This window comes from Brassica rapa, chromosome A07 (genome assembly GCF_000309985.2).
Source record: "Brassica rapa cultivar Chiifu-401-42 chromosome A07, CAAS_Brap_v3.01, whole genome shotgun sequence".
NCBI lineage: Eukaryota > Viridiplantae > Streptophyta > Magnoliopsida > Brassicales > Brassicaceae > Brassica > Brassica rapa.
This window is the reverse complement of record NC_024801.2, coordinates 7,470,987-7,489,062: the sequence shown is the minus strand read 5'-3', so window position 1 is coordinate 7,489,062 and position 18,076 is coordinate 7,470,987. Positions and strand designations below refer to the sequence as shown.

The window sequence follows — 18,076 nt, the reverse complement described above, 5'->3', positions numbered from 1 at the left end:
GTTTTGGCTTTTCTTATATAGAAACAAAGGAACTACACGTTCCAACAAAACAGGAAGGAAATAGGAAATGGAAAAGTGCATGTTTCTTACTCTGGTCCTACATGTTAGGAACAGAATGGACTAAGTATTATTTGCTGAAACAAAAACAAATGGAAATTAGAAACAGAGACTCAATGGTGGTAACGTGGATTTGATCTCCTTTCTCTGCTTGACTTTCTTCCGCCAACTCTAACGTCTTGTACGTCATATTCGTCATCACACTTACACATAGATCATTATCTATTGTTGTAGTAGCAGATAATGGAGGATATGGGTAGGAAGCTAATTATTTTCGAAGTTGTTAATCCTTTTCCATCACCAATAATATATCTGCTTCCTCGTTTCAGAAAATCATTTCCATAGAATATAGAAGCCCATCCATAAGATTGGATGTGACAAGTTTTAGCTTCAAATAGATGATTGTCATGAAAATATTGCCTTGTGCAATCTAGAAAATAAACATTCTGGTTTTATCACAAGTCTCAAAAGTCTGTTTCGCAAGTAAAGCCTCTTTGAATCTTGCTAAATCTCGGAAATCGTTCCTCTTTTTGTATACTGATTTTTTTCCATGCGACCCAAAGTAACCTTTTTGTTGATCATTTGTTTTCCACCGAATTAAAATGTGTTGGTTAATTCCAATTAAATTGAAGAACAAGTTAACTCATTAAAGTGGAAGTTTAGTGGGTTAAGGAAAAAACGAAAAACATATAGAGCTTAGGATTTATGTTTCCATATTACTATTAGGTTAATGAGTAGCTTAGTCTTATATAAGGAGTTCTCAAGGATAGATGTAACATAAAGAGAAACACATTGATTTAGTTTTGAGAGAGTTTCTAAATCTAATAAGAAGAGTTAGTTCTTATAATACTTTGTGTTCTTGCAACTTTAATTGGTATCAGAACTCCAGGTTTCAAAAATCGTTTACAAGAGGAGTTATAATTTGAACAAAACATGGGAGACGATAACAATTCTCAAGCACGTGATAAAGGTCTTGAGATGAAGAAGGACATACGATGTTCTATGCTATCACCGACCAACTACACCGTATGGTCGATGCGAATGAAAGTGATGCTTCGTTTATACGAAGTTTGGGATACGATTGATCCAGAGAGTGATGATGCAAAGAAGAACAATATGGCGATTGCTCTAATCTTTAAATCAGTCCCGGAAGCGCTAATACTTCCGAAAGGTGAACATGATACATCGAAAAAGATTTGGGAAGCTATCAAATCCCGTAACCTAGGTGTTGATCGCATGAGAGAAGCGAGGTTGCAGACTTTGTGTCTGAGTTTGACAAACTGAAGATGGCAGACACAGACACGGTGAATGACTACGCAGAAAAAACATTCAGGCTTAGCATCAAGAGCAGCCACATTAGGAGAAATAATGGAAGAGTCGAAGATGGTAAATCATTTTTTAAGGGACTTCCAAGAACAAAGTTCATTCACATCGTAGCTTTGTTAGAACAAGTGTTGGATTTAAATTCAACGGGATTCGAAGACATTGTTGGGAGATTGAAGGCTTTCGAAGAATACATAAAAGAAGAAACCCAAGATGAAGATCAATCGAAGCTAATGTTTGTAAGGAATGATACGTAAGGTCGTGGAAGCCATACAAACTCGCGAGGAAGAGTCAGGGGTAGAGGTTATGGTGGAAGAGGAAGAGGACGGGGAAGGTTTAATGGTTTTGGTCATAACAAAGGAGGAGAAGCTTCGGAAAAGACCAAGAAGGACTACTCTAAGGTTAAATGCTGGAGATGCGACAAGATGGGACACTTTATGTCACATTGTCCTACACGACTGAGAGAAGAAACAAATATAATGGAGAAAAAAGAGGCATATGTATTATATATGCACGAAGTTGTGTTCCTCAACGAAGAAAGAGTGTTTCCTAAAAGATTTGACGAGTGGGATGGAAATACGAGTCAATGGTATCTTAACAATGGTGCAAGTAACCATATGACATGAAAGAGAGAGTTCTTCTCAAAACTAAACGAACGTGTGAGAGGCAAAGTCAAATTTGGTGATTGATCACACGTCGAGATTTTTGGAAAAGATTCGATCACGTTCATCGCAAAAACATGAAAGAGAAGAGCACTCAAAGATATCTACTACATCACAAGTCTTAAACACAATATTATTAGTCTTGGACAAGAAACCAAGATGGATTGTGAGGTTAATATGAGAGAAGACTTACTGATGCTAAAAGATCCCTGTGGAAGGCTATTGGTACAAGTCTCAAGGTCACCAAATCGATTATACAAGATGCCAATGGAGGTTGAATATCCGAAGTATCTTCAAATACAAGAAATTGATGTCACATGGACGTGGCATGCGCGGCTAGAACATATGAACTTTGGAGTCATGAAGAATATGGTAGACAAGGAGATGATAGTAGGGATGCCTCATGTGATACAGGAGAAAGATGTGTGCAGCGCCTGCGTAGTTGGAAAGCAAACTCGGAAGTCTTTCTCGCCTAAAGCAAAGTATCAAACATCACACGCATTGGAGCTTGTACATGGTGACTTTTGCGGTCTGATATCACTACCAACACCAGCAAACAATAGATATGTATTTGCCTTAATTGATGATTACTCAAGATATATGTGGACGATGCTTCTAAAAAAGAAGAGTGAAGCGTTCGATCCATTCAAAAAGTTTAAGGAGTACGTGGAGAATCAAACGAAGCTAAAACTCAAGATTTTTCGCACCGATAGAGGAGGAGAGTTCACATCTTCTGAGTTCATTTATTTTTGTGAAGAAAACGGTGTAACTAAACATCTCACCACACTGTATACACCGCAACAAAACGGTGTGGTCGAGAGAGGCAATAGAACACTAATGGAGATGACTAGAAGTTTGATGAAAGGTATGAAGATACCTAATCAGCTATGGGGAGATGCAGTACATCATTCAACATATCTCATAAACCGCATTGCTATAAAGGCTTTGGAAAACAAGACTCCATACGAAGGCTTGTATGTTAAGAAACCAAACATTAAGCATCTAAGGGTCTTTGGATGAGTAGCTTTTCGCAAAAATCAACGGTCCTCATCTCAAGAAGCTGGATGATCAACTTAGGCACATATGCCGGCTCAAAAGCTTATATGCTCTATGACCTGGTCGCGAAGAAGGTAGTTGTTAGTAGAAGAAAAGTTGGGATTGTGGGAACCGAAATTCGCACTGTCGATTTCCGTTTAAATTGGGAAACTAGGAAAACCCTAATTTCCCAGAGGTCCCGGATCTCTGCGAGAGCCAACGACAAGTGACCAAATATATGCGGAAATCATGAAAAGATAACAAACGAATTTAGAGAAAACAATAGATCTTATTTCGAGTCCGCGTAAGAGCGTTGCGATCATTACAAGAGATCATAAAAGCTTTGGCCGCAAAGGCTGTCAGCGAGTTACTTAGTTCTAGCGGCCTAATAGCTCAAACCTAGTTGAGTCGCAGCTCGATAACAAAAGACGAAATAAATACAGAAAAGGTTTTTGATTGATTTCGGACTGAACCTTGTTAAAGGCTGCCTACGTACCCCTTTCGAGGATCAAGCCGAACGTAGTTCAATTGATAGAGCTGGACAAGAGATCGAAATGCCTGGGCGAGTTCATCTAGTAATTGAGTGCCAGTCATAGAAACCGAACTTGTCGAGAATAAAGCCTAAAGTTTCTAAGTGCAGAGAATTCCGAGTCTAAAAAGTTCTCCCTCATGCTCCTCACCTAGGACTATTTATATACTAGCTCCATGGTCGGTTTACGCGTTTACTCTTCTGCCCTTAAGCCGTCCTAGCATAATTCCATTTTTCCCGATCTTCATAATTATCTTCAAAACTTTCGTATTTATCCGCGGAAACTTGACATTTACCCTTCCTTGTGGACCAAGCGTAAACCGTGCTGTGGTTTACGGGCTTTTGGTTAAGAAATCGTAGGATGGCCTCGAGTCGTGTTTTTGGTCCCTTTGGGCCGTCTTCCGACTCGACACGTTTACTACGAGTTCTTTTGATAAAGAACGAACTTTCCGCGGTTTTTAATCTGCAAAGTTTGATCGATGATTTAGAATAGCGGAAAACATGGACTGAGCTTGCTACGGTCTTCGGGAGATAGCATTTGAAGGTTTGACGAGAATGCATGGACTGGTGTCGTATCGATGTTCGGAAGAGCTTGGTCGCTACGCAACGACCGAACTTTGGCTCGAGCCCGGTCGCTACGTAGCGACCGAGCGGAACGAGCGCTCGGTCGCTACGTAGCGACCGAGCGAGGCGAACTCTCGGTCGCTACGTAGCGAGAGCGAGACGGACGCTCGGTCGCTACGTAGCGACCGAGCTGTGTGCATGCTTGGTCACCACGTATCGATCGAGCTTGGCTTGTCTGCGGTCCAATTGCCATACTCGAGCTTGTCCGCGGCCGATTTGGATACATGTCTGTTGCCTTCGGACAATCGTATTTAGTGGTTCGATTGAGATTTGAACAAAATTTTACAGCAAGGCTCTTCGTAAAGATATCTTTACGAGGATTACTTTTCGTAAAAATGTTCATGCTGATTTTTACGGACTTTCAGACATTGATTTCGTCGTGACCGATTTTGACCCCAACAGGGATTGGTCTACACTATCAACAAACGTGGACGAAGAACCAGGATCATTCAAGCTTCTTCATATCGATGTTACAGAAGGAGGAGATGATGATGAGCATCAAGATCACCAACACCACGAAGAGCAAAACCATAAAGAAGAAGAAGAAGCTTTAAACGCAGGTAAACAAGAGCAAGTAGCAGAGAACAACGATGCAAACCAATACCAACATGTATCATCGAAATATGGCCGTAACATCAGAAAACCAAAGCGGTTCGATGATTACTTTCTGCTCACCGAAGTTGAAGGTGGTAGACTCTTGTTCACCATATATGGTGAACCCGAAAGTTACATCGAAGTTGCAACGATACAAGCTTGGATCGATGCAATGAAGGCAGAGAACGAATCTATCATAGAAAAAAAAACCTGGAAGCTCGTCAAGAAGCCGATAGGTGTAAAACTGATATGTTTAAAGTAGGTTTATAAGATCAAGATGAATGCAGATGGAACGATGATCAAATACAAAGCAATACTAGTCGCAAAAGGTTACGTGCAACAACAAGGCATAGACTTCGACGAAGTATTTGCACCAGTCGCTCGGATAGAGACCATACGACTACTCTTAGCTTTGGCAGCGACCAATGGATGGGAGATCCATCACTTAGATGTGAAAACTGCGTTCCTAAACGGAGACTTAAACGAAGATGTGTACGTAACTCAGCCAGGAGATTTTGAAGAGAAAGGTAAAGAGAACCACGTATACAAACTCAAAAAAGCTCTATACGGTTTACGGCAAGCTCCGAGAGTTTGGAACATCAAACTCGGCCGTGTTCTCAAGGAGATGGAGTTCACGAAGTGCACCTAGGAACCTGTGGTATATCAAAAGAAAGAGAAGGGGGAGCTTCTGATCATAGCTATATACATCGATGACTTGTTTGTAACAGGACTTCGCTCAACATTATCAACCAATTCAAAGATGATATGTCAAGAAGATTTAAGATGTCAGACCTTGGGAAACTTACATACTATCTTGGTATAGAAGTGACGCAAAGAGCTGATGACATTCGAATCAAGCAAGGAGGATACGCGCAAGGTATACTTGTCAAGACGAAGATGGAGTCAGGTAACTATACTCACGTTCCGATGCACACTAGTTTGAAAATATCAAAGGCAGAGGAGGAGCCTAAGATTGATGCAACATCGTGTCGAAGCACCATACGGTGCTTAAGGTATCTTCTTCATACTCGACCAAACTTGGCATTCTCGGTCGTTGTATTGAGTAGATATATGCAAATTCCAAGCGAGAGCCATGAGCAAGCCGTGAAGCATATGTTGCGATATATAAAGGACACCACTGAGTATGATCTCTTCTTCAAACGGAATGGAACAACGGAGATTACAGGTTACAGTAACAGCAGTCGTAACATAGACGTTGATGATGGAAGAAGCACTACATGGTTTATGTTCTACCTTGGAACATCGCCGATCACGTGGACATCGTGCAAGCAACCCACAGTGGCACTGTCTTCATGTGAGGCGGAGTCATGGCATATACAAAAGCTGCAAAACAAGAAATATGGTTAAAGGAGTTAATGGCCGAGATCATGAACAAAGAAGACAAGAAGGTCGTGTTGAAGATTAACAACAAGTCAGCGATTACCCTCACTAAGAACCCGGTGTTTCATTGAAGAAGCAAATACATACTCTCGAAGTACCACTTCATTCGAGAATGTGTGGAGTTCGACTTAATCGAAGTTAAACACGTACCTGGAGTGGAGCAGAAGGTAGACATACTCACTAAACCATTGGCAGAGATCAAGTTCGAAGAAATGTGCAAGTTCATCAAAGTTTAGAAGATCAATATACCCGAGATTCAAGTTGGAATTAAGGGAGAGAATGTTGGATAATTCCAATTAACTTGAGGAGCAAGTTAACTTATTAAAGTGGAAGTTTAGTGGGTAAAGGAAAAAAGGAAAACATATCGAACTTAGGATTTATGTTTCCATATTACTATTAGGTTTAGGAGTAGCTTAGTCCTATATAAAGAGTTCTCATGGAGAGATGTAACATAAAGAGAAACTCATTGATTTAGTTTTGAGAGAGTTTCTAAATCTAATAAGAAGAGTTAATTCTTATAATACTTTATGTTCTTGCAACTTTAAGAATGCTCTTCAACTCTTTGTAATTTGAGCGGCAAAAAAAATTCTCTTATACTCTTACTTATTCTCATATACTCTTATTTTTAGTGAAATAATATAATTTCGATTTTGCCCTTATTTTTTCTCCAAATCAAATTTCAAAATTTTAGATCTCAATAATCGAGGTCAAGTTTCACCTAGTTTTACAGTTTTACCAAATTCTAGATTTATAGTTTTACAATTTACAAGTTGAAAACTTAAACGATTGTACATCTTGGTAAAGCGAGACACAAAGTTTTACTAAGTTGTACCATTGTTGAGATATAACTTTGTAAAACTTTGTACCTAATCTAACCAATTTCTACACTTTTACAAAGTTGTATTTCAACGATTGTATAACTTGGTAAAACTTTGTTTCTTGGTTGAAGTTTTACTTTTACAGTTTTCATATATCCTGTAACATAACAGATCTAAGAGATAAAATCAAATAAGAAGAGGAGAAAATCGTAGAAGAATCCTGAATTGTAAAGAAAGACCAAAAAAAGAAAGAGAGAAAAACATAGATCGAAATAGAAAAAAAAATGAAGAATTCATAAAAGAATAGAAGATATTCGATGAATAATATATATGTTGAATAACAAGAGGAAAACAGATTGAAAGAGAGAGAGAAAAAAAATATAAAAAAGAATGAAATAAAATTCCAAGAACAAGAGATTTAGGTTGAAAAATGAAAGAGAATAAAAAACAAAAGAGAAGAGATAAAGAGAAAAGATGAAGAATGAAAGATAAGAAAAAAAAATTAGATCTAATAGGATAGCATATAAATAGATATATTTATTTAGGATATATTGGGTTTTAAGCAGATTTTGAATCTATAATATTACTTATGAAGTGATTTAGCTTATTTGTCATGATTTCCATGAGTTTAGGTAATTTTACTTATTTGTCATGTTTTAATTAGGTTTAAGTTGAGTCATTATCTATAAATAGTTTTAAAGTGATTTAGCTTATTTGTCATGATTTCCATGATTTTAGGTAATGTTGCTTATTTATCATGTTTTAGTTTGGTTTAAGCTGAGTCACTAATTTATAAAGATTACACAAAATAGAATGACTTTGAGTTGACTTTGAGTTAAACAATCTCGAGTTTGTTAGAGAAATCTCAGTTTTTGATCAGAGGAACCCCAAACACGAAGCTGCTATTAATTTACAGAAAATGTACAAAAGCTTTCGTACCAGGTGAAAGCTTGCGGATTGTGCAGTGCTCGACAATTTTAGACCACTTGGTATCATTAACTTTGTGGAGTAGCAGCATGTTTGTTGTTTTTATAGTTCTTACTTTTATTTTATGACTGAGAACTGATATCACATTATCTTGCAGGTTCATAAAAAGTTTAATAGATTAAAATCGATTGTATTATATATTCACGAAATGTGTTCATATATAAGTGTCAACTTTTTAAGTTAACTAAAACCTATACAAATACCCTGGGTGTAGCCCGAGAAAATCTCTAGTTAAAAATAAATCAAAATAAAATAGAATTTAAAAGTAGAGTATCTGAAAAAAAAAATTCTAGTTAAGATTCTAATTTGAAACAAAACATCGAGTACCATATATTTTAATATGATTTCTTTACCAGCTGGGGATAAAAATCGTGAGCTCCAATGAGAATTTTTTGCTTTATCTCCACTGGGGATACTGCATTGAACATTTCTTTCTTTTTTCTTCCAAATTGTTTTCGTTGTTGTACAATAAAACAAAAGAATGAGACTGGATCTCTTTTGTTTATATAAGTATATATTAATAATATATTTATTTCTGTCTTTTGTGAGAAAAAGTAACGAAGCGAGAGAGAGAGAATAGACAAAAATAATGTTATTATTTATCTTGTTTCTTATCTTACAATCTTACAACAATGAGAGGAAGAGGGTATTTATAACTCACTAAAGTCGGTCATGGACTCAGATATTTACCAACGAAAGATGTGGTGGAGACATGTGTATAGTGATAATCACACACATTTGATGAGAGTGGGACATCTGTTACCATGATGAATAATCATCTTTTCCAACACTCCCCTTTGATTATTCATCTTGTATTACGTAGTATCTCGTTAAAAACCTAGTCACGGAATAACCCATTGGGACAAAAACCATGACAAGGGAAAAAGAGTACACTACCGTAATCTTCCCCTGAAAATAGTGGAACTACCTTTCTCGTCACAGGTCACGCAAATACTCTTTATTTTTTTTGAGCTCCCTTATGTACGAGAAAAATCTTGTAGGAATATGCTTTGTTCTGTCGCTCTTAATGTAGTCTTCCTTGAGTGAAGCAATACAAGCCGAATTGTCTTCAAATATTTTCGTCGTTGACTATTCAGCTTAATTCTTGTATGTGGTGACTCATTGACCGAAGCCACACACATTCTCGACATGCTTCATGAAGCGCAATAGTCTCTGCATGATTCGAAGATGTCGCAACCAGAGTTTGTTTCTAGGACCGCCAAGAGATCGCGGTTCCACCAACTGTAAAACCATATCCGGTTTACGTTTGACTTTATAAATATCATGTATCTGCAAAACCATACCAAACTCGGGGTTTCTAGGTAAACCAATTCTGAATCAATACGTACCTTGGAGAGAACTGACATGTTCTCGATGCCATTCTAATTTCCATAAATAGGAAATAAGCTGTATCTTGCAAAAACATTAGTGTCTAAAACTATATTTTATCAAATACAACTTGCAAGACATATAAGCTCACAAATGATTTATTACCATTAGCATCTCCAAAGTACTTATTTATATAAAATCTTACCTGGATCTTTTAAAATAACATCTCTTTTAACATCGAGAGATCTATTTACCATTGGAGTACTCAAAGGAGTCGCTTTATTCATACAAAAGCGTTTCAATAACCTTTTCGTATGATTTGATTGATGCACAATTATTCTTTCTCGGAGATGCTCTATCTGGAACCCAAGACAAAACTTTGTCTTGCCGATATCTTTTATTTCAAACTCTTCTTTTATATGAGTCCGAGCAACATCAACCTCCTTTTGAGTTCCAATTATGTTCAGGTCATCTACATACACAACAATGATCACAAAGCCAGATGACGATTTCCTTATAAAAACGCATGGACATATCGCATTATTAACATATCCCTTTTTCAAGATATATTCACTTAAGCGATTGTACCACATGCGTCCGGATTGCTTTAATCCTTATAGTGATCGCTGTAACTTGACCGAAAAATCTCTCTGGATTTTTCTTTCAATGCCCCTCGTATTTTCAATCTCTCAGGGAGTTTCATATATATATATATATATATATATCATTATCCAACGAACCATACAAATATGCAGTCGCAACGTCCATGAGATGCATCTCAAGATTTTTAGACGCCGTTAAGCTCATCAAAAATCTAAACGTAATTGCATCCATTACCGGGAATACATTTCCTCAAAATCAATTCCCGGTCTCTGAGAAAATCTTTGGGCAACTAATCAGGTTTTATATCGTATTACTTTTCTCACGAATACCCACTTATACCCAACAAAATTTATATTCTCTGGCGTTATGACTATAGGTCCAAAGAAATTCCTTTTATTTAGGGAGAATAATTCAATTTGAATGGCCTTCTGCCTCCTCCCAATCATGTCTTTTTAACAAATGGATCTTGGATCAGGATCATCACTTTTATGATCGATTTCTTTGGACACAGAAAAGGAGAACATTCCATCAACATCTTTTATCTTATAACTTTTCATCAAGGGTGTATTTGATGGAAATCTCATACTTTTATGTTCCCTTTTCGTCATCTGGATCATCTTTATTTGGTTTATCTTGAACCTTTTCATTTATGCCTTCTTCAGACATTTTTCAGTATCATGTTCTTCTGGAACCTTTCCACTTATGCCTTCTTTCAGACATCTTATAATATCAGGTTCTTCTGGAACCTTACCATTTAAGTGTTCTTTCAGACATCTTTTAGCATCAGGTTCTCATTGAACCTTTCCACTTATGTCTTCTTTCAGACATTTTTTACTATCAAGTTCATCTGGAACTTTGCAAATTTTCTCAACCAATTTCTTTTGGGGTTTTTATCTCTAGAACCCGCTAGTCTCCCCCTCTTTAACTGAACCCTAGGTTCATTTTATTTCCAACAGTTTGTTCTTTAGGAACATCAACTTTTGATGGAACACTTTCAGCGGGTATATCATATCGTATCTGTGAACACATTTGGTAACTGGTTTGCCAAATTATGCAAATGCACAATTTTCTGAATTTCCAGCTCTCTTTGATCCGTAGGGGGACCAAGGTGTAACAACGACTATGTACACCATGTAATTTCTTTAGGAATTTCTCAAGTTCCTCCTCCTAACGCTGGAAATTCACCTTCATTAAAATGACAATTGACAAATCGTGCCGTAAACATATCACCAGTTACTGGTTCAAGATACCTTTTATACGGCTTGTTCTAACTCTTCCAGAGTTTTATACATTCCCAAGACTATCTTTAACTCTCCAGAGACTACTAAATATCAAGATGCAACTCAAGTCATTTTTGTCCTGCCAGACATTTCAATATATTGCATCTATTTTAAATTTTCTCCAGCGACCTCGGAACAAGCCGTTTTTCATACCTCAAGGTCATCTTTCATTCTCTGGAGAACTATACCTTGGACTTTTGGTCCAAAAATCTCTTGTTTTTCTAACGAGCTTTATATCGAATTGATGGCCAATCAATTCACTATATCCTCATATATAGAGGTAGATTTGTAATCTTTATTTATATAGCGCTTTTTTATTATTGTCGACAATCTATTTTTTTTCTTTGGTTCCATCTTTATACCCGTACTGATATGGTTAATCGAGATCTCTTTATCATCATTGATGATTTACCCAGGTACATGACTGTAATATTAACCATATCAACGGTCTCATCATGAGATTCATCCTCAATTTATATTTTTGCTCATTTTCGAGGACTCTTTGGAACCAAAGTGGTGTATCATGTCTCTAGCGTGCCATAGACTCATATATTGGCCGTTTAGGATACTATTTTCTTATTGGAGCATTTTCAGCTCGAATATGAGATATCATTTTTTTCATCAAAATGTCTGACAGATATTTTGTAAATGGATTATTCTACTTTTCATTGTAATCCATTTCACATATCTCATTCCATCAGCTTATCATATGCTTCTAGCAAACTTGCGAGCATATTTCTAAATATCCATATATTTTATCCTTCTGGATTGTTTATGTCTTTATTACATGCACAACTGCATATTTACACTCGATCATGGGATTATCTTGAATTTACTTTATCAAGTTCTTTTTTAAGTGCGAACATAATTTTTCAATGTTCCACTCATTCGGATTCTTTAATTCTCCTCTTCGAGATGATGACACTCCATGTCTAAAATCTCATACCGAATCCCACTCTAGAACCAATAACATATTCAGTTTTCCCATTTGGGATAAATTATGTTTCAAATCCTTTAGAGTGAGATCTTAATTTGGGGTCTGTTTAAAAAAATCACATATTATGAACTTGTTTGATGATTCATCACCTATGATTGTTTTCTTTATTTTCTTTAGTTTTTCAGCATTTCACAATAATGTTGATAACATTATTGGAGATGACTATATATCAGTAAACTTCAGATTTACCACTCATTTATAATTTTGCCATTTTTTCTTATGCATGTCTTTTCATCATAAGTTCCTCTAGAGCCAATAGTAATTTTTATATTACTAGATACTATACTTATTTATTTTGAGAGAGGAGAGATATTTGTTACCTTTAGTAGTCATGTACGATGACTCCATATCTGTCAGGTATATCTATCTCCATCCTGAATCTCAAAATCTTATTTAGGAAGATAATTCTTATATCACATCGATATTTTATTTTATTTTCTAGACCAACTAGAAAATCTGAATCATCAAGATGAGTATTCAAGCTATGAAAGATGGTCCGGGCTCATAAGAGACGAAAATTAATATACTTCCTTTCTCTTTTTCTTTTTGATTCTCAATATAGATCGGCGAAATATTTGGCGTACGACAACTGCGTACCCAATTTTCTTTCTGGCCGTATCTATAGCAAACCTGTTTTGTTTGCCTTTTATCACCCGACCACTTTCATTTTTCGTGGAAGTTTTCATTATTCTCATAGGGACGGAATCTTCTTCCTCGTCCTCTTCCACGACCATGATAGGAGGTTTCAACCGCATCTACACCCTCGTCCTTTTCTAGTAGGACCGACTTTATGGTTTAGTATCATGATTTCATATTTTTTTTTAAGTTTTCAAAAAAGATTTACATCAACTCCAACTATTTATTGAATCCTTTCTTTCAAGGATTTAATTATTCAAAGATCTTCTAGATCTTTTCTCATGATACACCTCATCTTATAAACCATCATTGAAGTGGTGTAAATTATCATGGCTTTTCTTTTTCTCATCCGATATAGTTTTCAACTTATCGATGATTTCTCAAAGCTCATTTTCTCTCAGGTGCATCTTTGCACCCACTGCCTAAGTTTTATAATTATTTTTCGTAATAGCCAGGGCATTAATTTTGAGCTTTGTCAAAATTCACATGATAACATTATTCACAGAATAATATTATAATAAAGACGAGAATTTTAAATGCAAAAATTAAAAGCATAAAATAAATGCATAAATCAAATTGTAGAAATTTAAATAGCATTAATAAAATCAGGAGGCTCAGCCTACCACATGATCCGAGGAGTCATAGACTACCATATTGATCATTTTTCAAAGTCCGAGGAGACATGGTCTACCATTTTGACTTTTACTTATTTCAAGGTCCGAGGAGACTTAGTCTACTATTTTTGACCTTTTCTTTTTTTTATTTACGGAGGCAAAGCCTTTCACGTAACTTTTTTTTTCAATTCACGGAGGCAAAGCCTACCACGTGTTTCTCTGATCGTTAAGACCTAGTCTACCATAACGATCAGTCGGAAAAGGTAACACTTATCATCCCGAAAAATAAACGGAGAAGGCCTAGCCTTTCACTCCAGAACAATAATAAAATTTAAATAAATTAAGTATATAAATTTAAACATTACCTCGACTGGTTTAAGAACTTTCGGATTGATAAATCTCAGTTGGCCAGAGCTTCGTGCTGATAACGTGTTATATAATAAAACAAAAGAATGAGACTGGATCTCTTTTGTTTAGATAAATATATATTAATAATATATTTATTTCTATCTTTTGTGAAGAAAAGTAACGAAGGGAAAGAAAGAGAATAGACAAAAATGATATTATTATTTATCTTGTTTCTTATCTTACAATCTTACAACAATGAGAAAGAAAGGGTATTTATAACCCACTAAAGTCGGTCATGGACTCAGATATTTACCAACGAAAGATATGGTAGAGACATGTGTATAGTGATAATCACACATATTTGATGAGAGTGGGACATCTCTTACCATGATGAATAATCATCTTTTGCAACACTGGTAACCTTATCTTTTTGAAGCTTCTCAATTTTTCCTTGATTATTTTTTGCCACTTTTAGGTTCGAGTTTATAGCCTACAAAGCAGAGTTTCGAAACTTTTTTTTCTTGCAAAACATCTAAAGATGATCCGAAGTTTTTGATTATAAAGAACTCAAAAATTAAATAAAGAAGAAAAAGTGCAAAAACGAAAGATGAATGAGAGAACCATACAATATAAACGCATACTTTGTTTTCTTTTACAGCCGAAGAAGATGTCTATGTTTCATTTCATGTTTAGAGACTTAAACAAGGGAAGAAGAAGTAAAAATGAAATGCTCAGCGAATAGGAACTTTGATCCAACCATTGGCAAAAGCAATGGCTAAGATGACGAATGGAGTTGACATACCAAAAATAATTATGTAAGGGAGAGGAGTCTTCATCGGATTCTCCCCTTCTCTTTCGCCAGCGCTTTGCCAATACCTACGTATTAATGTAATAATGGGCAAGTAAGAATAAATCACATAACATGGTAAGGAGTTCCGATTCGGATAAGGACACGAGCAGTGGTAAGACAGCACCACTACAAACCGTTTAGCTCGGTAAAACTACGAATGTGTATGAGTCACAAGTAAACTCTTCCCCACTAACCATGGGAATTAGATTTTAGTTGTGTGGTTACAAAAATAAAATTTTATTTGGAAATTTGATTCGTCAGATAATAAACAACAAAAGAGTCAACAATTCGCCAGTTTTTTTAATTAAGTTACACTTTTCTTGTTTCTAGATATAACGTTTTGCACAATTTGGCCATTTTGTGATAGGAAATTGAGAGGTGGATATGATAGGTAAGTAAAAACTAACTGCTCTGGTTCTTCTTCTTTGGTTATGAACTTCTTCTTTTCTTTAGGTTTCACTTCTCCATCTCCTCCACCTTAAGCAGGATCAGGTATAAAGAAAGTCTTTCTCTTAATAAAAAAAAATAGATAGGAAAATCCTGATTTGAAAGAGATATAAAGTACCTAATTTGGCGTGAAGCTTGAACTGTGTAAAGCCTGATGAACACGGTGTACAGAGGAATTGAGGCAGAGCAAGCAACGATGAATATGAGGAAGATGATGAAGTTGTCGAAGCATTGGCCTTGTGGCTAAAGGAAGAAGGGATGTGGAGTTTGGCTGCCATTTCTAACATCAATAGGTTTTTGTTTGTTAATATTCACTATATCAAATGGTTTCCAATTTTTTGTTATATTAGTTGGAAATACGTGGCATTTGTGGTTCCACTGGATGACATTTGGTAAACATTCAGATACATAAATCTTATCTCTTATTTATGTTCAGATGACAGATTTTTTGCAAGACGCTACATTCTTGAGAGGATATGCAAATTCGGTATTTAAAAAGGTCAAAAATAAAATATAATCTTATTTCTGATTTATTTCTATAAATAAATGATCCACATTTATCAATAAAATCCATAGATTAAAAGGTCCATCAAAATAAACATGAATTATGAATAAAGTATAAGTACATATTTTTCTAAATGAATTAAAAAAACTTGAGAAGGAAATTAATATATTTTTGACTGAGAACTTAATTTTATATTTCTTGAGATATATATATTTGTTTAATTTATTTCATTATTTTATTTAGGAATTTGCGAAAAATACCACATTCATAATACCATTTTTCATGTTTACTTTAACCACTTTTACCTTCATTTTTAAAGGTAAAAAATATTTATAACTGTACGGTTAACTAATCTAGACTTAGTCAAATTCACAAAATATCAAATCTTACATAAGTTCAAACATATAACACTTTCACTAAAAGTATTCTCGGAAGTTACTTAAGACTTTTGAAAGTTAAAAAACTTAGCTTAAACTTACTTAACAAATTTACAAAAAATAACGTAGAAACTTTACTAAATATGAATGTTGGTAACCTCATAAATACCACCAGTTAAGTTATAAATTTCATTCAGTAGTCCCCGTATTGACTAATATGCATGAATTAATAGAAAATATTAAAAAATATTTATCGTTTTAGAGAAAATGAAAGTTTTTTAAACATTAACGCAGACGACATCCACAGAAGTCGTCTGGTAGACTTCTAGGAAGTCGTCCATTTAGGTTAGTTTTACAATTGATTTTTAACCTAGACGACTTACATGAAAGTCGTCCATCTTTGTTTGTTAAAAAAAAATATCGAGACGACTTCCATGTAAGTCGTATACGGTAAACGGGTTAGTTTTGCATTTGACCTGATTGTGTCCGAAATTTGACTTTTCCTAGAGACTTACACAGTCGTCAGACAGATGACTTCCGTGTAAGTCATCTAGAAAGAATTAAATTTTTAAGTTTTATATTTCAATGGCAAATCTAACCTGAAACGACTTATATGGAAATCGTCTAGGTATAACAAAATATTGATTTTTAGAATTTTCTACTAGACGACTTATGTGTAAGGGCCTGACTGGTTCAAACGCAGCGGTTGCGGTTGCGGGAGTTTATGGATGCGGACGGTTGCGGTTTCTAGCGGTTTTAAGAGATTTGTACGATTGGTACTGCGGTTAAAAATTGGTGCGTTTGCGGGTGACTTATGACTGGTTTAACTACCAAATACGGTCACAGTCAAATAATAAATTAACAATATTTATATTTAATATAAATATATAAAAATATCAAAAATCATAAAATTATAATAAATATAAAATTTATATTTAGAAAGTTATAATTTTAATTTTTGAAAATTTATTGAAATTGTTTTTATTATAAAGTTTTATAATATTAATTAAAATATAATAGATATATTTTAATATTTGCATAGTTTCAATTTTAAAAATTTTATTAAATATTTTTACTTTTGCATATATATTTTTTTTTTAAAAAGAAATTTTTTTTACCATCCCGCAACCGCCCGCAACCGCAAACGATAGCTGGAGCCAGCTTTTGAATTTATGAGATTCGGAGCGGTTTGAAGCGGTTTAGAGCGATTTGAGTGACTGTTGCAAACCGCCGACAACCGCTACTAACCGCAAAAGCTGCGTTTGCGGGTGGTAGCGGAAAAACCAGTCGCCCCCTAAGTAGTCCAGGAAAAGTTAAATTTCTGACACAATCCGGTCAAATAAAAACTAACCCGTTTACCTAAACGAATTACACGAAAGTCGTTTCGAGATTTTTTTTTAACAAACAAAGATGGACGAATTCCATGGAAGCCGTCTCTAAAAACAAATTTAAAATTCAATTGCAAAACTAACCTCTGCACTAACCATAAGACTTCTAGTTAAGTCGTCTACAGCCAGAAGACTTACCCGGAAGTCGTTTGGGCGAACATATCTGGAAACAAAAACTGATTTCATAGTTTCAACTAGTGAGATAACTTGTTTAGCACACATAAGTCTTCTCCAAACACCCAGAATCTCTCAAACAAAAAGTAACCCACCAAGAATCGTAAGTTTTAATGGCTCTATGAACCATAAAAAATTTAGAATCAAAATTTTGAGTTTTTTTGGATGAATATGGAGAGAAAGTGAAAGAGATATTTTTAGTTCATAAGAATTGAGAAAGAAGGAGTGTAAATCGATTTGAGGTGCATTAAGAGTTTTAAATTGGTTGTTCATGGTGGTTTTGTGTATTGATGGCAATTGTAATCTTGTAAATACTTAAAGATGATGAGAGTAAAAAGACCATTTTTGAAAAAAAAAGAAAAATTAAAGGCATTTTCATGAATAATATTAACTTATGGGGTAAATAAGATAAAAAAAAATTCAAAAAAACATAGGTTAGTTTTAAGTTTGACTTTGAGTGTTAGGTCATTTTTGCAAATAGTCCTAAAAACAAATACC

The 18,076-nt window shown here is 35.2% G+C and overlaps 1 protein-coding gene across 1 annotated transcript; it reads right to left on the bottom strand.

Annotated features, from left to right (window-relative positions):
* Positions 1–14,361: 14,361 nt before the first annotated feature.
* LOC103828515 lies at positions 14,362–15,527 on the bottom strand. The gene is made up of 3 exons (XM_009104113.3): positions 15,253–15,527; positions 15,095–15,164; positions 14,362–14,713 (listed from the first exon to the last, which is right to left on the bottom strand). Exons 1-3 carry the CDS (start codon positions 15,419–15,421, stop codon positions 14,569–14,571), a joined length of 384 nt encoding a protein of 127 aa, XP_009102361.1. The 5' UTR covers positions 15,422–15,527; the 3' UTR covers positions 14,362–14,568.
* Positions 15,528–18,076: the final 2,549 nt, after the last annotated feature.